This window comes from Mobula birostris, chromosome 5 (genome assembly GCF_030028105.1).
Source record: "Mobula birostris isolate sMobBir1 chromosome 5, sMobBir1.hap1, whole genome shotgun sequence".
Lineage (NCBI taxonomy): Eukaryota > Metazoa > Chordata > Chondrichthyes > Myliobatiformes > Myliobatidae > Mobula > Mobula birostris.
The window spans coordinates 209,003,172-209,027,825 of NC_092374.1; the positions used below are offsets into that span (position 1 = coordinate 209,003,172).

General features: G+C 44.9%; 1 protein-coding gene across 4 annotated transcripts in view; it reads right to left on the reverse strand.

The window, feature by feature from the left end:
* The window catches only part of LOC140198335 (coxsackievirus and adenovirus receptor homolog), a 298,796-nt gene that overhangs the window by 272,889 nt on the left and 1,253 nt on the right, over window positions 1–24,654 (reverse strand). For 3 of the 4 annotated variants that reach the window (XR_011886161.1, XM_072259433.1, XM_072259431.1), the window contains exon 1: window positions 14,940–15,658. The exons of the other annotated variant lie outside the window; for it this stretch is intronic. Coding sequence is in view for 2 of the 3 variants with exons in the window: in XM_072259433.1 (XP_072115534.1) it covers window positions 14,940–14,985 (46 nt within the window). In the remaining variant the exon portion in view is untranslated. Of the gene's footprint in view, window positions 1–14,939; window positions 15,659–24,654 lie in introns of those variants that run through there. 4 annotated transcript variants of the gene reach the window in all.

Below are 24,654 nucleotides of genomic sequence, written 5' to 3' on the forward strand. Positions count from 1 at the left end.
TATTAAATGGACACCCTCTTGTCCTAGAATCCCCCAACATGGGAAATATCCTTTCCACATCCACTCTGTCTAGGCCTTTCAACATTCGAAAGGCTTCAATGAGATCACCCCCCCACCCCCCTTCTGAATTCCAGTGAGTACAGACCCAGAGTCATCAAGTGTTCCTCGTATGATAAGTCTCTTATTCCTGGAGTCATCCTTGTGAACCTCCTCTGAACGCTGCCCAATGCCAGCACGTCTTTTCTTAGATGAGGAGCCCAAAACTGTTCACAATACTCAAGCTGAGGCCTCACCAGTGCCTTATAAACCCTCAGCATCACATCCCTGCTCTTGGATTCCAGACCTCGTAAAATGAATGTCAACTTTGCATTTGCCTTCCTCACCACCAACTCAACCTGCAAGTTAACCTTTAGGGTGTTCTGCCCAAGGACTCCCAAGTCGCTTTGCATCCCAGATTTTTGGAATTTCTCCATGTTTAGCAAATAATCTGCTCATTAATTTCTACTACCAAAGTGCATGATCATCTATTTTCCAACACTGTATTTCATTTGCCACTTTCTTGCTGATTCTCCTAATCTGTCTAAGTCTTTCTGCAGCCTACCTGTTTCCTCAACACTACCTGGCCCTCCACCAATCTTCATATCAAATGCAAACTTGGCAACAAAGCCATCTATTTCATCATCTGAATTATTGATAAACAGCATAAAAAGAAGCCCGTCCCAACATCGACCCCTGTGGGATACTACTACTCACTGGCAGCCAACCAGTAAAGGATTGTTTTACTCTCACTCGCTGCCTCCTACCAATCAGCCAATGCTCTAACCATGCAGTAACTTTCCTGTAATACCATGGGCTCTTAACTTGATAAGCAGCCTCATGTGTGGCACCTTTTCAAAGGCCTTCTGCAAGTCCAAATATACAACATCCACTGCATCCCCTTTATCTATCCTAATTGTAATCTCCTCAAAGAATTCCAACAGGTTGTCAGGCAAGATTTTCCCTTTAGGAAACCATGCTGACTTTTTCCTATCTTGCCCTGTGTCACCAAGTATTCCATAACCTCATCCTTAACATCTTTCCAACCACTGAGGTCAGGCTAACTGGTCTATAGTTTCCTTTCTGCTGCCTTCCTCCTTTCTTAAAGAGTGGAGTGACGTTTGCAATTTTCCAGTCCTCCCGAACCACGCCAGAGTCCAATGATTCTTGAAAGATCATTACTAATGCCTCCACAATCTCTACTGCCACCTCTTTCAGAGCCCTAGGGTGCAGTTCATCTGGTCCGGGTGACTAATGTACCTTTAGGTCTTTCAGCTTTTTGAGCACCTTCTCCTTTGTAACAGTAACTGCACCCACGTCTCTTCCTTCACACACTACAACATCAGGCATATTGCTAGTGCCTTCCACAGTGAAAATTGATGCAAAATACTCATTTAGTTCATCTGCCATCTCCTTATCCCCCATTATTATTTCTCCAGCCTCATTTTCTATAGGTCTGATATCCACCCTCCTCTCTCTCCAATTTTTTTATGTACTTGAAAAAGCTTTCTCCCTAGCATTGAGACTGAGAATGAGAGGAGTCTGTCTAACGTGAGGGGGATGGTGCAGTGTGTGACAATAGGATTCAGAAGGACATGGTGTCTGACAGATAGAGATATTGTGGGGTGGGGGTCACAGGACAGGAAGCCGTGGGGCCAGGTGCAGCATCTGTAGAATGGGGAATATTTTAATGGGCTAGAAAGCAGAGGGGTGGGGGTCCAGTGGGTCCAGGAGCAGTATCTGTGGAATGGAGCAGTTTTTGTGAGACAGGAAGCAGAGGGGTGGGGGCTCCGAGAGACCAGGAGCAGCATCTGTGGAATGGGGGAATATGAAAGTGGGACACGGGGCTATGGAATGGAAGGTGCGCAATGGGATGATTTAATTGGACGGATCTATGTAAGAGGAGGAGTAAATGGGAACAGTGAAGAAGGTGGAATGACTGAATGAAAGTGCTTGTGGAATAAGAGGTGGAATCGTGCACAATTCTGATTTAATGGAGACAGACGTGAGAAGGCACAGAGGAACATCTGGAAATTTCTGAAATGCCCGGTTCGCTGCTGCTGCTACTATGCGATCCAGAATCTCCGGAGGGAAGGCCCCAAAATCCCCGGCTTTGCCTGCTGCTGGCGACCGAGGCTGAGGTCAAAGCATTCGGCAAAGAAGGTGCTCGGTACTCGGTACTCGGTTTCGGAGGTGCTGATCAGAGCTCGAAGTTTTCGGATGACTCAGAGTCGGACTGTGGTCGGGCATGGCAGGGAGAGTTTTCTTCCTTCTCCCGTCTGCGTGAGATGTGGGGCTTTTGAGAGACTTTGAACTTTTTTACTGTGTCATGGCCTGTTCTTCATCAAGTTATGGTATTGTTGCACTGTTGTAACTATATGTTATAATTATGTGGTTTTTGTTAGTTTTTCAGTCTTGGTCTGTCCTGTGTTTTGTGATATCACACCGGAGGAGTATTGTATCATTTCTTAATGCATGCATTACTAAATGACAATAAAAGAGGACTGCTTGTCTTCATAATCTAATAATCTAATCAAATGGCTGAGGTCCATTGGTTAAGCCCCGGCACTATGTCAACAGTGAGATTTCAGAAGGTCACTCACTGTCATTGTATTTGTATACTTTCAATACTATGATAAGATCTGACTGCACTGAATTGATCTGAAAATGCCAAACTGTAGCTTTCAACTTAAATCTAAGCTGTTGGCTCCGTAACTCTGATTGTGCTGTCGATGGGAAATCCCAAGTACATACATCAGGCCTTGGGTTCTTTGGTTGTAGCTGACTTTTACTCTGGGCAAAGGAACAGAGTGATAGACTGCTATTCTCAATGCTGTATTCCTCTTCTCACTGTTACCATCAGGGAGGAGGTACAGGAGCCTGAAGGCACACACTCAGCGATTCAGGAACAGCTTCCTCCCCTCTACCATCCGATTTCTAAATGGACATTGAATCTTTGAACACTACCTCACTTTTTAAAAAATACATATTATTTCTGTTTTCGCACTATTGAATATACATACACTTACTGTAATTGATTCCCTCATTTATTTTTTTTATTTTTCTCTTTCTATATTATCATGTATTGTATTGAACTGCTGCTGCTAAGTTAACAAATTTCACGACATCCCAGTGCTAATAAACCTGACTCTACAGCAGAAACAGGCTACTTGGCCCATCTAGTCTGCCGAACTGTCCCATCGACCTGCACCTGGACCATAATCCTCCACCACTCTGTCCACATACTCATCCAAATTTCTTTTAAATGTTGAAATTGATCCTGCATCCACCCCATGTGTTGACAGCTCATTTCAACTGCTCACCAGCCTCTGTAAAGAAGCTCCTCTCATAAGACCATAAGACATAGGAGCAGAATTAAGCCATCTGGCCCATCGAGTCTTCTCCGCCGTTCAATCATGGCTGATCTTTTCTTTCCCCTCCTCAGCCCCACTCCTTGGCATTCTCCCCGTAACCTTTGATGCCATGTCCAATCAAGAACCATCAGGCTCTGCCTTAAATACACCCAACATTCTGGCCTCCACAGATTCCACAAACTCACCACCTTTTGGCAAAAGAAATTTCTCCACATCTGTTTTAAAAGGACACCCCTCTACCCTGAGGCTGTGCTCTTTTGGTCTAGACTCCCCAAAAAATGTGAAACATCTTTTCCACATCTACTCTGTCTTTCAACATTCAGAAGGTTTAAATGAGATTCCCTCCTCATCCTTCTAAGTTCCAGCAAGTACAGACCCAGACCTGTGGACCCTCTCCAATGCCAGTACATTTTTTCTTAGATGAGGAGCCCAAACCTGTTCACATACTCAAGGTGAGGCCTCCCCAGTGCCTCATAAGGCCTCAGCATCACATCCCTGCTCTTGGATTTTAGAGCTCTTGAAAGGAAAACTAGCATTGCATTTGCCTTCCTCACCATGGAGTCAACCTGCAAGTTAACCTTTAGGTCATTCTGCACAAGGACTCCCAAGCCCCTTTGCAACTCAGATTCTTTGATTTTCTCCGCATTTGTAAAATAGTCTGCACAGCAACATCCAAATTAAGCCTCACCAATATCTTACATAACTTCAATATAACATCCCAACTTCTGCACACAATAATTTGATTTACGAAGTGCAATGTGCCAAAAGTTCTCTTTTAGACCTTATCTGCCTGTAGCACCAATTTCAAAAAATCATATATTCACAGATCCCTTTATTCCCCCTTGACACAGGGATGATCAGAATAAAGCAAAGGTTCCCAGCCTGTGCTCCATGGAACATCCATGGCATCCATGATATAAAAAAATTGTTGGGAACAGCAATGACTGGAGTTTCTGGGAGAAATTCGGAAGGTCTAAAGGAAGGATGAGACAGCCATAGTTGAGGGAAGTCAAAGACAGAATAAAGCAAGGATTATGAGTTGCTTGACTCGTAAGTCATGCATTGAGAATGTTACTGTGATTAAACACTACATTGCCAGAGCAAACCAGAAACCATGGCTGATAGCAGAGGCTTAGGATGCTGCCTTCAGATTGGTAGCCAGGATGACCCTAAGGTCAACGAGAGCTCCCGGGCCATCAGGAAGGCAAAGCAGGACTACTCACAGAAAGTTCACAGATACCTTTGTGCACCAGGGACATAAGGTACACGCAAGGTATACAAGCTATAACCGATTACAAGTCCATTTTGCATGTCAACCTTTCCGATAGGTTGAATGTTTTGTATACATAATTTGATACATTGAGTGATGTGACATAGGGTAAAACCCCCTCTCTTCCTGAGGAACTGGCACCCTGGCTGGCTACAGCCACGGTGAGGAGGGTCCTCGTCAGGTAAACCCACACAAAGTTGTGGGGCTGGACAAGATGCCTGGTTAGGTGTTGATGAATTGTGCAGCCCAGCTTTAGAGATCTTTAATATCTCTTTGAAATGGTCTGCAGGCTTCAGGGGAGCCAGTATCATTCCAGTGCCCAAGGGAGTGATAGGAACTGGACTAAACAATTATCACCTATGGCACTGATTTCAATAATCATGAAGTGCTCTGAGCGGCTGGTAATGGATTATGTAAAATCCCACCTTCCAGCTACATTGGACCCTTTCCAGTTCACCTACTGCTCAAACCAGATCACTGATGATGGCATAGCCTCAGCATTCCATGCCATCCTGCCCCACCTAGACAACAATGACTGATGTGCCAGGGTTATGTTCATCAACTTCAGCTCGCTGTTTAACATGATCATCCCTCAGAGAGTGCTGGTTAAATTGTCCTCACTGGGACTCAGCTCCCCTCTCTGTAACTGGATCTTGGACTTCATGATGGAAAGACCCCAGTCAGTTTGAGTTGGCAGCAACACCTCAAGCTCCTTCACAATGAACACTGGCGACCCCAGGAGTGTGTGTTCAGCCACCGCTGTTAACGCTACTGACTCACGGCTGCACTGCCAGATCCAGGTCAAACTGTGTCATCAAGTCCCCTAATGATCTTATCAGCATGCAAAAAGAAGAGAAAGAGGCTTGTCAAATGGTGTGAGAACAACAACCTGAGTCTCAACATTGACGAGGCAAAAGAGATGAAGGCACAGGTCAAACACTTTCCATTGCACATCCATGGTCTCCCGTGGGGAGTGTGAAGAGCACAAAGTTCCTTGGTGTGCACATAATGGATGATCTAACCTAGACCCACAATACATTCTCACTAGTCAAGAAGGCACAGAGGCAGCTACACTCTGAGAAGAATGAGGTATGCAAGGCTCCCCACTCCCATTCTAACAACTTTCTACTGGAACATCATTGGGAGTCCCCTTTCTGGCTGCATCCTTGTGTGGTACGGAAACTGCAAGGCACTATGCCGCACAATCCCACTGGAGGCTCACCAGGGTTTCTCTCCTCATAGTTGTGACATTTACCGGAAGTGTTGTCGACAAAGAGACCGAAGTATTGTTGAGAATCCAGCCGTCCCACCCACAATCCTTTTGACCCACTGCTCTCAGGGAGAAGATACAGGATCATCAGGACTCGGACTGGTTAACAGCTTCTTCCCTCGGGTTGTGAGACTAATGAATACCTGCAACCACCATCACAAATATTTGTGGCAATATTTTGCTTTATGTTTTGTGTGTGAGTCTTGTTTTGTGGGTGCACTGTGGTCCAGAGGAACATTGTTTCATTTGGTTGTATATATGTACAGCAAGATGACAATAAACTAGAACTTGACCTTGATTTTTTCCTCCAACCAAAATCCAGCCTTGACATTATTCTTTCTCCCTTCCTCTTGTCTTTTCCCATTTTCATCTGTAGCATCTGCAGCATCTGTAACATCACTGATCCAATCCCTCTGCACCTCCATTCCATTCCAGTATGACCTGAATGCTATTCACTTCTGTTTGAACAGAGATCCGACAAAGTCCCCTCTACTAACTCTCAATGTGGTTAAATACATCCTCATACTGAACAGCTTCTCCAAATCTATTTGCTTCCTGCAAATGGAAAGTTTAGCTGTGGGAACCAGACTGCTGTTTGTGAGAAAAGTCCCTTTTTGCTCAGGATTCCTCTGTCAACTTTTGATCCAGTGCATTGGTGACTGATTTCTATCTTCCTGTTTTTATGCAGACAGACATATTTTTCACTTTTGTTTATTTGCTTCAAATTTACAATGGATTCCACTTTGATGTGTAAAAACATGAAAGATAGGAGCAGACAGTGGCCATTCTGGCCATTGAGCTTATTCTATTAATCAACAAGATTGTGAATAGTTTTTGCCTACCCCCATATCCCTTCCTTTCTGTAGTGCCCTGGATGAAGGCAGAATGGCTTTTATCAGTCAGGGCACTCAGTGCAAGAGATGGAACATTATGTAACAGTTGTAAACATGAAGTATTGTGCACAGTTATGCTTACCCTGTTACAAGAAAGCTACATTAAGCTGGAAAAAGTGTAAAGAAGAATGTAACCAGGACTTGAGAGCCTGCTGTTTGGAGAGGTTGGGCAGGCTGGAACTTTATTCCTTAAGATGTACGAGACTGATGGGTGAATCTACAGAGATAAGTATAAGATCATGAAGGCAAAAGAAATGAAATTGTAGGCCAGTTATTCCAACCTCAGTGGTTAGAGAAGTGTTGGAGTCTATTTTAAGGATGTGGTTAGACAAATGATAATGAGACTAATGATAAACTAATGAGACTGATGATAAACTAAGTCAAAGTCTGCATGGTTTCTGTAAAGGGAAATCCTGCCTGACAAATTGGTACAGGGACTTGGACCAGCTGGAAAAATGGGCTGAAAGATGGCAGATGGAGTTTAATACAGACAAGTGTGAGGTATTGCACGTTGGAAGGACAATCCAAGGTACAACATACAGGGTTAATGGTAAGGCACTGAGGAGTACAGTGGAACAGAGGGATCTGGGAATAGAGATACAAAATTCCCTAAAAGTGTCGTCACAGGTAGATAGGGTCGTAAAGAGAGCTTTTGGTACATTGGCCTTTATTAATCGAAGTATTGAGTATAAGAGCTGGAATGTTATGATGAGGTTGTATAAGGCATTGATGAGGCCGAATCTGGAGTATTGTGTTCAGTTTTGGTCACCAAATTACAGGAAGGATATAAATAAGGTTGAAAGAGTGCAGAGAAGGTTTACAAGGATGTTGCCGGGACTTGAGAAACTCAGTTACAGAGAAAGGTTGAATAGGTTAGGACTGTATTCCCTGGAGCGTAGAAGAATGAGGGGAGATTTGATAGAGGTATATAAAATTATGATGGGTATAGATAGAGTGAATGCAAGCAGGCTTTTACCACTGAGGCAAGGGGAGAAAAAAACCAGAGGACATGGGTTAAGGGTGAGGGGGGAAAAGTTTAAAGGGAACATTGGGGGGGGCTTCTTCACACAGAGAGTGGTGGGAGTATGGAATGAGCTGCCAGATGAGGTGGTAAATGCGGGTTCTTTTTTAACATTTAAGAATAAATTGGACAGATACATGGATGGGAGGTGTATGGAGGGATATGGTCCGTGTGCAGGTCAGTGGGACTAGGCAGAAAATGGTTCGGCACAGCCAAGAAGGGCCAAAAGGCCTGTTTCTGTGCTGTGGTTTCTATGGTTAATAATTATTTTACACAGAGAGTGGTGAGTGTGTGGAATGGGCTGCCGGTGACGGTGGTGGAGGCGGATACGATAAGGTCTTTTAACTGACCCCTGGATAGGTACATGGAACTTAGAAAAATAGAGGGCTATGGGTAACCCTAGGTAATTTCTAAGGTCGGGACATGTTCGGCACAGGATCTGTATTGCGCTGTAGGTTTTCTATGTTTCTGTGATTCTTGAAAGATCATCGTTAATGCCTCTGCAATTTCTCCAGTTACTTCCTCCAGAACCCGAAGGTGCATTCCATCATGTCCAAGAGATTTATCCGCCCTCAAACGATTAAGCTTTCTGAGCATCTTCTCAGTCTTAATTTTCACTGCACAAACTTCACTTCCCTGACACTCTTGAATGTCCAGTGTACTGCAGACATCTTCTACTGTGAAGACTGACGCAAAATATGCATTCAGTTCCTCTGCCATCTCTGCATCTCTCATTACAATACGTCCAGCGTCATTTTGTATTGGTCCTATATCTACCCTCAATTCTGTTTCACCCTTTATATACTTAAAAAAGCTTTTAGTATCTTTTTTGATATTAGTCACCAGCTTCCTTTCATAATTCATCTTTTCCTTCCTGATGACCTTCTTAGCTTCCTTCTGCAAGTTTTTAAAAGCTTCCCAATCCTCTATCTTCCCACTAGCTTTGGTTTCCTTGTATGCCCTCTCTTTTGCTTTTACTTTGGCTCTGACTTCACTTGTCAGCCACGGATGTGTCCTTCTTCCCTTTGAAAGTATCTTCTTATTTGGAATATATCTGTCTTGCACTTCCCTCATTTTTCGCAGAAACTCCAGCTATTGCTGCTCTGCTGTCCTTCCTGCAAATGTCCCTTTCCAGTCAACTTCGACCAGCTCCCCTCTCATGCCATTGTAATTTCCTTTATTCTGCTGAAATACTGACACATTGTATATTAATTTTTCCCTCTCAAATTGCAATGTGAACTCAATCATATTCTGATCTCTAGGGGTTCCTTAACCTGAAGTTCTCTTTATCACCTCCGGATTATTGCATAACACCCAATCCAGCACAGCCAAATTAAAAACAAGGAGATAATAAAACACTAGTCAGGCCACACTTGGAGCATTGTCAACAATCTTGAGCCCCATATCTCTGAAAGGATGTGTTGTCATTGGAGAGAGTCCAGGGCAGATTCATGACACTGATCCAGGGATGAATGAGTTAACATATAAGCCCATAAGACCATAAGACATTGGGAGCAGAATTAGGCCATCTGGCCCATCAAGTCTGCTCCACCATTCAATCATGGCTGATCCTGTTTTCTATCTCCTCCTCAACCCCAGTTCCCGGCCTTCTCCCCGTAACCTATGATGGCATGTCCAATCACGAACCTATCAATCTCTGCCTTAGTGCACCCAATGACCTGGCCTCCACAGATGCACATGGCAACAAATTCCCAAAATTCACCACCCTCTGGCTGAAGAAATTTCTCGGTAGCTCTGTTTTGAAAGGGTGCCCCTCTATCCTGAGGCTGTACCCTCTTGTCCTGGACTCCTCCACCATGGAAAACATCCTTTCCACATCTACTCTGTCTGGGCCTTTCACCATGCGAAAGGTTTCAATGAGATCCCTCCTCATCTTTCTGAATTCCACTGAGTACAGACCCAGAGACATCAAAATGTTCCTAATATGATAACCCTTTCATTGCTGGAATCATCCTTGTGAACCTCCTCTAGACCCTCTCCAATGCCAGCACATCTTTTCTTAGATGAGGAGCCCAAAACTGTTCACAATACTCAAGGTGAGGCCTCACCAGTGCCTTATAAAGCCTCAGCATCACATCCCTGCTCTTGTATTCTAGACCTCCTGAGATGAATATTAACATGGCATTTGCCTTCCTCATCACGGACTCAGCCTGCAATTAATCTTCAGGGTGTTCTGCACGAGGACTCCCAGGTCCCTTTGCATCTCAGATTCCTGGATTTTCTCCCCGTTTATAAAATAGTCCACACATTTATTTCTACTACTAAAATACATGAGGAGTGTTTGGCAGCTTTGGGCCTGTACTCACTGGAATTTAGAAGAATGCATGGGGGGATCTCATTGAAACCTACAGAATGTTGAAAGGACGAGATAGGGTGGATGTTTTGCATGGTGGGGAATCCAGCACTAAAGGGCACAGTCTCAAAATTGAGGGGTGACCCTTTAGAACAGAGGTAAGGAGGACATTTTTAACCAGAGAGTTGTAAAACTGTGGAATGCTCTGCCCCAGACTGCGGTGGAGGCCAAGTCCATGCGCATGTTTAAGGTGGAAGTCGATCGTTTCCTGATCGATCAGGGCATCAAAGAATATGGCGAGAAGGCAGGTGTATGGGGGTGAGTGGGATCTGGGATTAGCCATGATGGAATGGTGGAGCAGTCTTGATGGGCTGAATGGCCTAATCCTGCCCCTATGTCTTATGGTCTTATGAGGGGATAGATAAAGATAATGCACAGTCTTTTTCCCCAGATCTCAGGGATCAAAAACTAGACAGCAATGGTTTATTTAAGATGAGAGGGGGAAACTGTAAACTGGAAGTAAGGGCAACTTCTTCACCCAGAGAACAGTGGGTGTAGAATAGGGAGGTACTGGCCCTTCGGCCCATAATGTGGTGCTGAAGTTTTAAGACCATGCCCGGCCTGCTGAGTTCCTCCGGCATTTTGTGTGTTGCTGCTTTGGATTTCCAGCATCTGCAGAATTTTTCATCTTTGCTACCTACCTGTGTTGTCAATGAATTAAGACCATAAGGTACAGAAGCAGAATTAGGCCATTTGGCCCATCGAGTCTGCTGCACCATTTCATCATGGCTGATCCATTTTTTATAGCCCCAGTCTCCTTCCTTCTCCCATATCCCTTCATGCACTGACCAATCAAAAATCTATCACCCTCTGCCTTAAATATACATAAAGATTTGGGCTCCACAGCTGCCTATGGCAATGAATTCCACAGATTCACCACCTTCTGGCTAAAGAAATTCCTCCTCATCTCCCCCCTAAAAGGACACCCCTCTATTCTGAGACCATGTCCTCTGGTCTTAGACTCTCCCACCACAGGAAACATCCTCTTCACATCCACTCTATCAAAGCCATTCAATAGATTTCAATTAGTTCACCCCTCATTCCTCTGAATTTAGCTGAATACAGACCCAGAACCATCAAACACTCTTTATACGACAAGACATTCAGTCTTAGTATCATTTTTGTGAGCCTCCTTTCAACCCTCTCCAGTTTCAGCAACATTCTCAGATAAGGGACCCAAATCTGCTCACAGTAATCCAAGCTTTGCTTTAATACTCTAATCCTCTCAAAATGAATGCTAACACCATCTAGAAGATTCTGAGAGGCAGGGCTTATGAACATTTGGAGAGGCATAATATAATTAGATTATGAAGACACGCAGTCCTCTTTTATTGTCATTTAGTAATGCATGCATTAAGAAATGATACAATATTTAGGGATAATCAGCGTGGCTTTGTCAAAGGCAGGTCGTGCCTTACAAGCCTGATTGAATTTTTTGAGGATGTGACTAAACACTTTGATGAAGGAAGAGCAGTAGATGTAGTGTATATGGATTTCAGCAAGGCATTTGATAAGGTACCCCATGCAAGGCTTATTGAGAAAGTAAGGAGGCATGGGATCCAAGGAGACATTGCTTTGTGGATCCAGAACTGTCTTGCCCTCAGAAGGCAAAGAGTGGTTGTGGACGGGTCATATTCTGCATGGAGGTCGATGACCGGGGATCTGTTCTGGGACTCTTACTCTTTGTGATTTTCATAAATGACCTGGATGAGGAATTGGAGATAAGATACAAGACTGGTCTGAGAAGTGGCAGATGGAGTTCAACACAGATAAGTGTGAAGTGGTTCATTTTGGTAGGTCACATATGATGGCAGAATATAGTATTAATGGTAAGACTCTTGGCAGTGTGGAGGATCAGAGGGATCTTGGGGTCCGAGTCCATAGGACGCTCAAAGCTGCTGCTCAGGTTGACTCTGTGGTTAAGAAGGCATACGGTGCATTGGCCTTCATCAATCGTGGAATTGAATTCAGGAGCTGAGAGGTAATGCTGCAGCTATATAGGACCCTGGTCAGACCCCACTTGGAGTACTGTGCTCAGTTCTGATCGCCTCACTACAGGAAGGATGTGGAAACTAAAGAAAAGGTGCAGAGGAGATTTACAAGATGTTGCCTGGATTGGGGAGCATGCCTTATGAGAACAGATTGAGTGAACTCAGCCTTTTCTCCTTGGAGCGACGGAGGATGAGAGGTGACCTGATAGAGGTGTATAAGATGATGAGAGGCATTGATCATGTGGATAGTCAGAGGCTTTTTCCCAGGGCTGAAATGGCTAGCACGAGAGGGCACAGTTTTAAGGTGTTTGGGAGTAGGTACAGAGGAGATGTCAGGGGTATGTTTTTCACGCAGAGAGTGGTGAGTGCATGGAATGGGCTGCCGGCGATGGTGGTGGAGATGAATACGATAGGGTCTTTTAAGAGGTGGTAAGGGCATGTTTGGCACAGCTTTTTGGGCCAAAGGGCCTGTATTTGCTGTAGGTTTTCTAAGTTTCCATTATATTCGCCTTCCTCACCACCAACAACCTGCAGATTAATTTTAGAGAATCCTGCCTGAGGGCAAATGCAATGTTAACATTCATTTCAAGAGGTCTAGAATACAAGAGCGGGGATGGGATGTTGAAGCTTTAAGGCACTGATGAGGCCTCGTATTGAGTATTGTCAACAGTTTTGGTCTCCTCATCTAAGAAAATATGTGCTGTCATTGGTGAGGGTTCAGGGGAGGGTCATGGAATAATTCCGGAGATGAAAGGGTTATCATATTAGAAATAAGACCATAAGGCGATAAGGCATAGGAGCAGAATTAGGTTATCTGGCCCATCGAGTCTGCTCCGCCATACAATCATGACTCAATACAGGCTCTCCTGACCACAATGTTGTGCCGACCATGTAACCTACTCTAGAGACTGCCTAGAATTTCCCTCGTGCATAGCCATCTATTTCACTAAGCTCCATGTACCTATCCTAGAGACTCTTAAAAGACCCTATTGTATCCACGTTCACCACCGCTGCCAGCAGTGCATTGCACACAACCACCACACTCTGTGTGAAAAACTTACCCCTGACATCCCCTCGGTACCTCTTTCCAAACTGTGCCCCCTCGTGTTAGCCATTTCAGCCCTGGGAAAGAGCCTCTGGCTATCCACACGATCAATGCCTTTCATCATCTTATACACCTCGATCCGGTCACCTCTCATCCTCTGTCACTGCATAACACCCAATCCAGAATAGCTGATCCTCTAGTGGGTTTAACCACAAGCTGCTCTAAAAAAGCCATCTCATAGGCATTCTACAAATTCCTCCTCTTGGATTCTGGCACCAATCTGAGTTTCTAATCTATCAGTGCATTGAAGTCCCCCATGAAACTATTGTAACATTATCCTTTTTGACATGCATTTTATATCTGCCACTGTAATTTGTAGCCCACATTCTTACTACTGTTTGGAGGTCTGAACAGCTGATCCCCTCGTGGGCTCAACCAGGAGCTGCTCTAAAAAGCCATCTCGTAGGCACCCTAAAAATCCCCCTCTTGGAATCCAGCACCAAGCTGATTTTCCCAATCTACGTGCACATTAAAATCCTTATGACTGTTGTAACATAGCCCTCTTGGCACGCTTTCTCTATCTCCCATTGTAATTTGTGGACCACATCCTTTCTACTGTTTTGAGATCTGTATACAACTCCCATCAGGGTCTTTTTACCCTTGCAGTTCTGTAGCTCTATACACAATGATTCATCACCGTCTGACCCAATATCACCTTTTTCTAATGATCTGATTTCATTTTTCACCCACCGAGCTCCACCAACCCTTCTGGCTACCTGCCTGTCCTTTTGAAACAATGTGTATCCTGGGACATTAAGCTCCCAGCTATAATCTTCTTTATCAGAGATTAAGGGAGCTGGGGCTTTACTCTTTGGAGAGAAGGAGGATGAGAGGAGACATGATAGAGGTGTACAAGATAATAAGAGGAATAGATAGAGTGAATAGCCAGCGCCTCTTCCCCGGACACCACTGCTCAATACAAGAGCACATGGCTTTAAGGTAAGGGGTGGGAAGTTCAAGGGGGATATTAGAGGAAGGTTTTTTACTCAGAGAGTGGTTGGTGTGTGGAATGCACTGCCTGAGTCAGTGGTGGAGGCAGATACACTAGTGAAGTTTAAGAGACTACTAGACAGGTATATGGAGGAATTTAAGGTGGGGGATTATATGGGAGGCAGGGTTTGAGGGTCAGCACAACATTGTGGGCCGAAGGTCCTGTAATGTGCTGTACTATTCTATGTTCTATGTTCTTTCAGCCACGATTCAGTGATGAACTCAATGTCATACATGCCAATTTGTGTCTGTGCTACAAGTTCATCTACCTTCCTATGTGTACTGTGTGCAGTCAAATATAACACCTTCAGTGCTATATTCATCACCCTTTATGATTTTCTCCCTCTTTAACAATGCAATATTTGCATCCTACTCTTTTATATAAACAGCAAGTAACAGGAATCTAACATCCAGCTCTGTGGCACACCTCCAGTAAGCAGCCTCCATTCTGACAAACAACGTTTCCCTGTCCCAACAAACACCCTCCCATTGTGCGTTGACTCGGATTCAGAGTTCCTCGTGGATGTGTACAGAACTTGAGCGAAGTTCACTGTCCACTTTACGTTAAAAGTAACTCGCCCTCCTGCAAGCTAAAAAATCTCAAAGCCCACTTACCTGTTAGAAAAATGAGCAACACTGCTGTGATTAGCAGCAGCCTCATGCTGTAGCTTCCAACAATCTCAATGTGAAATAGCAGTGGGTGAACGTTATCAGGCAGACCTGGGTTGTTCTGAGGAAATCCACAGCTGTGGGCAGTGTGCGGGACTCTTGCTGTGCACTTCACTACAGGGCGTGGACAAGCTCAAAGTATGTTCCGTCCGGGACCCATAGCAATTGTCCTCCCTTTCTTCCTGCCTCTTTCTTACTCTGTTGATAGTATTTCCCATACCTCTTCTTCCCTTCCTCTCTCTCCAACTCTCTTCCTTCACACTTCACAATCATACTCACTTCCCTACTGTATGTAGTCATTTATCATCCCTTATCCAATCGCACTCTCTCTCTCCTGCCCCTCTCTCTCTCACACTGTCCCGCTCTTTCATCAGCCATGATCTCATTGAACAGAAGAGCAGGCTTGATGGGGCAGATGGCCTACTCCTGCTCCTATATCTTATGTTCTCCATCACTCCCTCTCTCTTTCTCCCTCTATCCCTTTCTTCATCTCTCCCTCTCACACTCTCTCTCTTCATTTCTCTCTCCCATTCTCTCACTGCCTCTTTCTCTCTCACCTTTTCCTCATCCCCTCCCCTCACTCTGCTCTTTCACTTCATCCCTAACTACTTGCTACCTCTCCTCTGCCTTTCATACTTTCGGTTGTATCTTTATTCTACCCACTCCCCTCCCCACCTGCAGTCACAGTTTTGTGCTGGGGAGCAGCGTCAGCTCGAAACAGTTTAATTGCAAGAGGATGTGAGAAGTAACGGAAGTGCCTTTGGTTTGGCCCAGACCATAGACTGGATTGTGTTACGAGTGTGTAAATTCCTTTGTACAGACAGTCTTCCTGTAGGTTTTCACAAACAGAACGGTGTGAAGCATTTTATGTTTAAGAAAAACCATGATTACTCAATTGTTGTGCTCGAAACACAGAACACAGAACTAAATGTAATTAAGTCTTCATGTCAGACCAGCCTCTTAAAATGAGCTACAAGTCAGTGTTGGAGGTTATGATTATGCAGATAGAAACACAGAAAAGCTACAGCACAATATCGACAATTCGGCCCACTATGCTGTGCCAAACATGTCCTTGCTTTAGAAATTACTAGGGTTACCCACAGCCCTCTATTTTTCTAAACTCCATATACCTAACCAAGAGTCCATTAAAAGACCCTATTGTATCCACCTCCACCACGCCGCTGGCAGCCCATTCCACACACTCACCACTCTCTGTGTAAAAAACTTACCCCTGACATCTCCTCTGTACCTACTCCCCAGCACCTTAAACCTGTGCCCTCTTGTGGCAACCATTTCAGCCCTGGGAAAAAACCTCTGACTATCCACATGATCAATGCCTCTCATCATCGTATACACCTCTATCAGGTCACCTCTCATCCTCCGTCGCTCCAAGGAGAAAAGGCCGAGTTCGCTCAACCTATTCTCATCAGGCATGCTCCCTAATCCAGGCAACATCCTTGTAAATCTCCTCTGCACCCTTTCTATAGTTTCCACATCCTTCCTGTAGTGAGGTGACCAGAACTGAGCACAGTACTCCAAGTGGGGTCTGACCAGGGTCCTATATAGCTGCAACATTACCTCTCGGCTCTTAAACTCAATTCCACGATTGATGAAGGTCAATGCACCGTACACCTTCTTAACCACAGAGTCAACCTGCACAGCTGCTTTGAGTGTCCTATGGACTCGGACCCCAAGATCCCTCTGATCCTCCACACTGCCAAGAGTCTTACCATTAATACTATATTCTGTCATCATATTTGACCTACCAAAGTGAAACACCTCACACTTAACTGGGTTGAACTCCATTTGTCACTTCTCAGCCCAGTTTTGTATCCTATTGATGTCTGGCTGTGCAGAGGAGGTTTACAAGGATGTTGCTTGGATTGGGGAGCTTGGCTTGTGAGAATAGGTTGAGCGGGTAACTTCAACTTCCCATTTCATACAGAGAGTGGTGAGTGCGTGCATTAGCTGCCAGCAACGGTGGTGGCCTTGGGGGACAGATAAGTGGGTAACAGTCAGGAGAGGGAAGGGCAAGAATCAGATACTAGAGTCAATATCCCACTTAAAAATAAATATTGCTCCTTGAGTACTCCTGTGAGGGGATGGCCGACCTGGGGGAAACAGCAATGGCCGTGCCTCTGGCACCGTGTCTGGTCCTGTGGCTCAGAAGGATGGGGAAAACACAGAAACATAGAAAATAGGTGCAGTAGGCCATTCGGCCCTTCGAGCCTGCACTGCCATTCAGTATGATCATGGCTGATCATCCAACTCAGAACCCTGCACCAGCCTTCCCTCCATACCCCCTGATCCCTTTAGCCACAAGGGCCATATCTAACTCCCTCTTAAATATAGCCAATGAACTGGCCTCAACTGATTCCTCTGGCAGAAAATTCCACAGATTCACCACTCTCTGTATGAAGAAGTTTTTCCTCATCTCGGTCCTAAAAGGCTTCCCCTTTATCCTCAAACTGTGACCCCTTGTTCTGGACTTCCCCAACATCGGGAACAATCTTCCTGCATCTAGCCTGTCCAATCCCTTTAGGATTTTATATGTTTCAATCAGATCCCCCCTCAATCTTCTAAATTCCAACGAGTATAAGCCTAGTTCATCCAGCCTTTCATCATATGAAAGTCCTGCCATCCCAGGAATCAATCGGGTGAACCTTCTTTGTACTCCCTCTACGGCAAGGATGTCTTTCCTCAGATTAGGGGACCAAAACTGCACACAATACTCCAGGTGTGGTCTCACCAAGGCCTTGTACAACTGCAGTAGTACCTCCCTGCTCCTGTACTCGAATCCTCTCACTATAAATGTCAGCATACCATTCGCCTTTCTCACCGCCTGCTGTACCTGCATGCCCACTTTCAATGACTGGTGTATAATGACACCCAGGACTCGTTGCACCTCCCCTTTTCTTAATCAGCCACCATTCAGATAATAATCTGTTTTCCTGTTTTTGCCACCAAAGTGGATAACTTCACATTTATCCACATTAAATTGCATCTGCCATGAATTTGCCCACTCACCTAACCTATCCAAGTCACCTTGCATCCTCTTAGCATCCTCCCCCAAGCTTCGTGTCATACGCAAACTTGGAGATGCTGCATTTAATTCCCTCATCCAAGTCATTAATATATATTGTAAACATCTGGGGCCCCAGCACTGAGCTTTGCGGTACCCCACTAGTCACTGCCTGCCATTCTGAAAAGGTCCCGTTTATTCCCACTCTTTGCTTCCTGTCTGCCAACCAATTCTCTATCCACATCAATACCTTACCCCCAATACCGTGTGCTTTAAGTTTGCACACTAATCTCCTGTGTGGGACCTTGTCAAAAGCCTTTTGAAAGTCCAAATATACCACATCCACTGGTTCTCCCCTATCCACTCTACTAGTTACATCCTCAAAAAATTCTATGAGATTCGTCAGACAGGATTTTCCTTTCACAAATCCATGCTGACTTTGTCCGATGATATCACCACTTTCCAAATGTGCTGTTATCACATCTTTGATAATTGACTCCAGCAGTTTCCCCACCACCGATGTTAGGCTAACCGGTCTATAATTCCCTGGTTTCTCTCTCCCTCCTTTTTTAAAAAGTGGGGTTACATTAGCCACCCTCCAATCCTCAGGAACTAGTCCAGAATCTAAAGAGTTTTGAAAAATTATCACTAATGCATCCACTATTTCTTGGGCTACTTCCTTAAGCACTCTGGGATGCAGACCATCTGGCCCTGGGGATTTATCTGCCTTCAATCCCTTCAATTTACCTAACACCACTTCCCTACTAACATGTATTTCCCTCAGTTCCTCCATCTCACTGGACCCTCTGTCCCCTACTATTTCTGGAAGATTATTTATGTCCTCCTTAGTGAAGACAGAACCAAAGTAATTATTCAATTGGTCTGCCATGTCCTTGCTCCCCATAATGAATTCACCTGTTTCTGTCTGTAGGGGACCTACATTTGTCTTAACCAATCTTTTTTTTTCACATATCTATAAAAGCTTTTACAGTCAGTTTTTATGTTCCCTGCCAGTTTTCTCTCATAATCTTTTTCCCCTTCCTAATTAAAGGAAGAAGGCGGTAGTGATAATAGACTCTATAGTTAGGGGGTCAGTCAGGCGATTCTGTGGATGCAGGAAAGAAACACGGATGGTAGTTTGCCTCCCTGGTGCCAGGGTCTGGGATGTTTCTGATCGCGTCTACGATATCCTGAAGTGGGAAAGTGAACAGCCAGAGGTCGTGGTACATATTGTTACCAACGACATAGGTAGGAAAAGGGAGGAGGTCCTGAAAACAGACTGCAGGGAGTTCGGAAGAAAGGTGAGAAGCAGGACCTCAAAGGTAGTAATCTCGGGATTACTGCCTGTGCTACGCAACGGTGAGTCTAGGAATGGAGTGAGGTGGAGGATAAATGTGTGGCTGAGGGACTGGAGCAGGGGGCAGGGATTCAGATTTCTGGATCATTGGGACCTCTTTTGGGGCAGGCGTCACCTGTACAAAAAGGATCGGTTGCACTTGATTCGCAGGGGGACCAATATCCTAGCGGGGAGGTTTGCTAAGGCTACTGGGGAGAGTCTAAACTAGAATTGCTGGGGGTTGGGAACTGAACTGAAGAGACAGAGGAAAGCTCACATATGGACAAAGCTTGGAGACAGTGTGAGAGGGAGGATAGGCAGGTGATAAGGAAGGGATGTGCTCAGACCAATGGTTTGAGATGTATCTATTTTAGAAGCATCATGAACAAAGCGGATGAGCTTAGAGCGTGGATCAGTACTTGGAGCTATGATGTGGTGGCCATTACAGAGACTTGGATGGCTCAGGGACAGGAACGGTTACTTCGAGTGCCAGCTTTAGATGTTTCAGGAAGGACAGGGAGGGAGGCGAAAGAGGTGGGGGCGTGGCACTGTTGATCAGAGATAGTGTCACGGCTGCAGAAAAGGTGGATGCCATGGAGGGGTTGTCTACGGAGTCTCTGTGGGTGAAAGTTGGAAACAGGAAGGGGTCAATAACTCTACTGGGTGTTTTTTATTGACCACCTGATAGTAACAGAGACAGGTGTAGTAATAACACTGTTGTCATGGTGGGAGATTTTAATTTTCCAAATATTGATTGGCTTCTCCCAGAGTGAGGGGTTTAGATGGGATGGATTTTTTTAGGTGTGTTCAGGAAGGTTTCCTGGCACATTACGTAGATAAGCCTACAAGAGGAGAGGCTGTACTTGATCTGGTATTGGGAAATGAACCTGGTCAGGTGTCAGATCTCTCAGTGGGAGAGCATTTTGGATATAGTGATCACAATTCTATCTCCTTTACTCTCACATTGGAGAGGGATAGTAACAGATGAGTTAGGAAAGCGTTTATTTGGAGTAAGGGAACTATGAAGCTATCAGGCAGGAAACTGGAAGCATAAATTGCGAACTGAAGTTCTCAGGGAAATGTGAGGCAAAAATGTGGCTAATGTTCAGGGGATATTTGCGTGGCATTCTGCATAGGTATGTTCTCATGAGACAGGGAAAGGATAGTAGGGTACAGGAACTGTGGTGTACAAAGGCAGTTGAAAATTCAGTCAAGAAGAAAACAAAAGCTTACGAAAGGTTCAAAAAACTAAGTAATGATAGAGATCCAGGAGATTATAAGTTTAGCAGGAAGGAGCCGAAGAATGAAATTAGGAGAGACTGAAAGGACCATGAGAAGGCCTTGACAAGCAGGAATAAAGCAAACTCAAAGGCATTCTACAAGTATGTGAAGAGCAAGAGGATAAGACATGAGAGAATAGGGCCAATCAAGTGTGACAGTGTTAAAATGTGTATGAAACCGAAGGAGATGGCTGAGGTACTTAATGAATATTTTGCTTCAGTATTCACTACAGAAAAGGATCTTGGCAATTGTAGGGATGACTTACAGCTGATTGAAAAGCTTGAGCATATAGTCATGAAGAAAGAGCTTTCAGACAATAGACAATAGGTGCAGAAGTAGACCATTCGGCCCTTCGAGCCTGCACCGCCATTCTGAGATCATGGCTGATCATCTACTATCAATACCCGGTTCCTGCCTTGTCTCCATAACCCTTGATTCCCCTATCCATAAGATACCTATCTAGCTCCTTCTTGAAAGCATCCAGAGAAATGGCCTCCACTGCCTTCTGAGGCAGCGCGTTCCACACCTCCACAACTCTCTGGGAGAAGAAGTTCCTTCTCAACTCAGTCCTAAATGACCTACCCCTTATTCTTAAACCATACCCTCTGGTACTGGACTCTCCCAGCATCTGGAACATATTTCCTGCCTCTATCTTGTCCAATCCCTTAATAATCTTATATGTCTCAATCAGATCCCCCCTCAATCTCCTTAATTCCAGTGTGTACAAGCCCAGTCTCTCTAACCTCTCTGCGTAAGACAGTCCGGACATCCCAGGAATTAACCTAGTGAACCTACGCTGCACCTCCTCCACAGCCAGGATGTCCTTCCTTAACCCTGGAGACCAAAACGGCACACAATACTCCAGGTGTGGTCTCACCAGGGCCCTGTACAAATGCAAAAGGATTTCCTTGCTGTTGTACTCAATTCCCTTTGTAATAAAGGCCAACATTCCATTAGCCTTCTTCACTGCTTTTGGAAAGCATCAATTTAGATAAGCCTCTGGGACCAGAAGAGATGTACGGCAGGCTAGTGTGGGAGGCGAGGGAGATATTGCTGAGCCTCTGGCAATGATCTTTGCATCATCAATGGGGACGGGAGAGTTTCTGGAGAATTGGAGGGCTGCAGATGTTTTTCCCTCATTCAAGAAAGGGATTGGAGATAGCCCAGGAAATTAAAATCCAGTGAGTTTTACTTCAGTGTTTGGACTGTACATGGTAAAGATTCTGAGAGGCAGGATTTATGAACATTTGGAGAGGCATAATATGATTAGGAATAGTCAGCATATCTTTGTCAAGGGCAGGTCGTGCCTTACAAGCCTGAATGAATTTTTTTGAGAATGTGAAACAAAAACACATTGATGAAGGAAGAGCGGTAGATGTAGCGTATATGAATTTCAGCAAGGCATTTGATAAGGTATTCCATGACAGGCTGATTGAGAAAGTAAGGAGGCATGGGATCCAAGGAGACCTTGCTTTGTGGATCCAGAATTGGCTTAATCAGAGGAGGCAAAGAGTGGTTGTAGACAGATCGTATTCTGCATGGAGTTCGGTCACCAGTGCAGTGCCTCCATGATCTGTTCTGGGACCCCTTCTCTTCGAGATTTTTATAAATGACCTAGATGAGGAACTGGAGGGATGGGTTAGTAAATTTGCTGTTGTTGGGGGTGTTGTGGATAGTGTGGAAGGCTGTCAGAGTTTACAGCAGGTCATCGATAGGGTGCAAAACTAGTCTGAGCAATAGCAGATGGAGGTCAACCCAGATAAGTCTGAGGTGGTTCATTTTGATAGGTCAAATATGATGGCAGAATGTAGTATTAATGGTGAGACTCTTGGCAGTGTGGAGGATCAGAGGGATCTTGGGACACTCAAAGCTGCTGTGCAGGTTGACTCTGTGGTTAAGAAGGCTTACAGTGCATTGGCCTTCGTCAATTGTGGGATTGAGTTTAAGAGCCGAGCGGTAATGTTACAGCTTTATAGGACCCTGGTCAGGCCCCACTTGGAGCACTGTGCTCAGTTCTGGTCACCTCATTACAGAAATGATGTTAAGACCATAGGAATGGTGCAGAGGAGATTTACAAAGATGTTGCCTGTATTGGGGAGCTTGCCTTATGAAAGCAGGTTGAGTGAACTCAGCCTTTTCTGTTTGGAGCGACGGAGGATGAGAGGTGATCTGATAGAGGTGTACAAGATGATGAGAGGCATTGATCATGTGGATAATCAGAGGTTTTTTTCCCAGCGCTGGAATGGCTAACACGAGAGGGCACAGTTTTAAGGTGCATGGAAGTAGGTACAGAGGAGATGTCAGGGGTAAGTTTTTTACGCAGAGGGTGGTGGGTGTGTGGAATGGGCTGCCAGCGACGGTGGTGGAGGTGGATACGATAGGGTCTTTTAAGAGACTCCTGGATAGGTACATGGAGCTTAGAAAAATAGAGGGCTATGGGTAACCCGGGGTAATTTCTAAAGTAAGTACATGTTTGGCACAGCATTGTGGGCTGAAGGGCCTGTATGGTGCTGTAGTTTTTTTGTTTCTAAATTACAAGCAGAGTAAACAAAGGAAATGCAGTAGATGTGGTATACTTAGATTTTCAGAAGGCCTTTGGCAAGGTGCCACACGTGAGGCTGCTTAGCAAACTAACAGCCCAAGGAATTACAGGGAAGCTGCTTGCATGGTGGAGCATTGGCTGATCGGCGGCCAACAGAGAGTGCGAATAAAGGGATCCTATTCTGGTTGGCTGCCTGTTACCAGTGGAGTTCCACAGGGGTCTGTGTTGGGACCGCTGTTTTTTACAATGCTTGTCAATGATTTGGATTAATGGGATTAATGGATTTGTAGCTAAATTTGCCGATGATACAAAGATAGGTGGAGGGGGGTAGTGTTGAGGAAACAGAGAGCCTGCAGAGAGACTGAGATAGTTTAGGGGAATGGGCAAAGAAGTGGCAAATGAAATACAATGTTGGAAAGTGTATGGTCATGCACTTTGCTGGAAGAAATAAACAGGCAGACTATTATTTAGATGGGGAGAGAATTCAAAATGCAGAGATGCAAAGGGACTTGGGAGTCCTTGTGCAGGATACCGTAAGGATTAACCTCCAGGTTGAGTCGGTGGTGAAGAAGGCGAATGCAATGTTGGCATTCATTTCTAGAGGTATAGAATATAAGAGCAGGAATGCGATGTTGAGGCTCTATAAGGCACTCGTGAGCCCACACTTGGAGTATTGTGTGCAGTTTGGGCTCCTTATTTTAGAAAGGATATACTGACATTGGAGAGGATTCACAGAAGATTCACAAGAATGATTCCAGGAATGAAAAGGTTACCGTATAAGGACCGTCTAGTAGCTCTTTGGCTGTATTCCCTGGAGTTCAGGGTAATAAGGGGGTATCTCATAGAAACATTCCGAATGTTAAAAGGCCTGAACAGATTAGATATGGTAAACAACAGGAATTCTGCAGATGCTGGAAATTCAAGCAACACACATAAAAGTTGCTGGTGAACGCAGCAGGCCAGGCAGCATCTCTAGGAAGAGGTGCAGTCGACATTTCAGGCCGAGACCTTTCAGTTAGTCCTGACAAAGGGTCTCGGCCTGAAACGTCGACTGCACCTCTTCCTAGAGATGCTGCCTGGCCTGCTGCATTCACCAGCAACTCTTATGTGTGTTGCTTAGATATGGCAAAGTTATTTCCCATGGTAAAGGAATCTAGGACAAGAGGGCACGACTTCAGGATTGAAGTGTATCCATTTAAACGCAGAAAAATTACTTTAGTCAGAGGGTGGTAAATCTGTGGAATTTGTTGCCACAAGCGGCTGTGGAGGCCAAGTCATAGAGTGCATTTAAGGCAGAGATAGATAGGTTCTTCATTAGCCAGGGTATCAAAGGGTATGGGGAGAAGGCAGGGGAGTAGGGGATGACTGCAAGAATTGGATCATCCCATGATTCAATGGTGGAGTAGACTTGATGGACCAAATGGCCTGCTTCTTCCCCTATGTCTTAGGGTCTTAAAAGGGAAGAAGTCCTGAAAGCAGA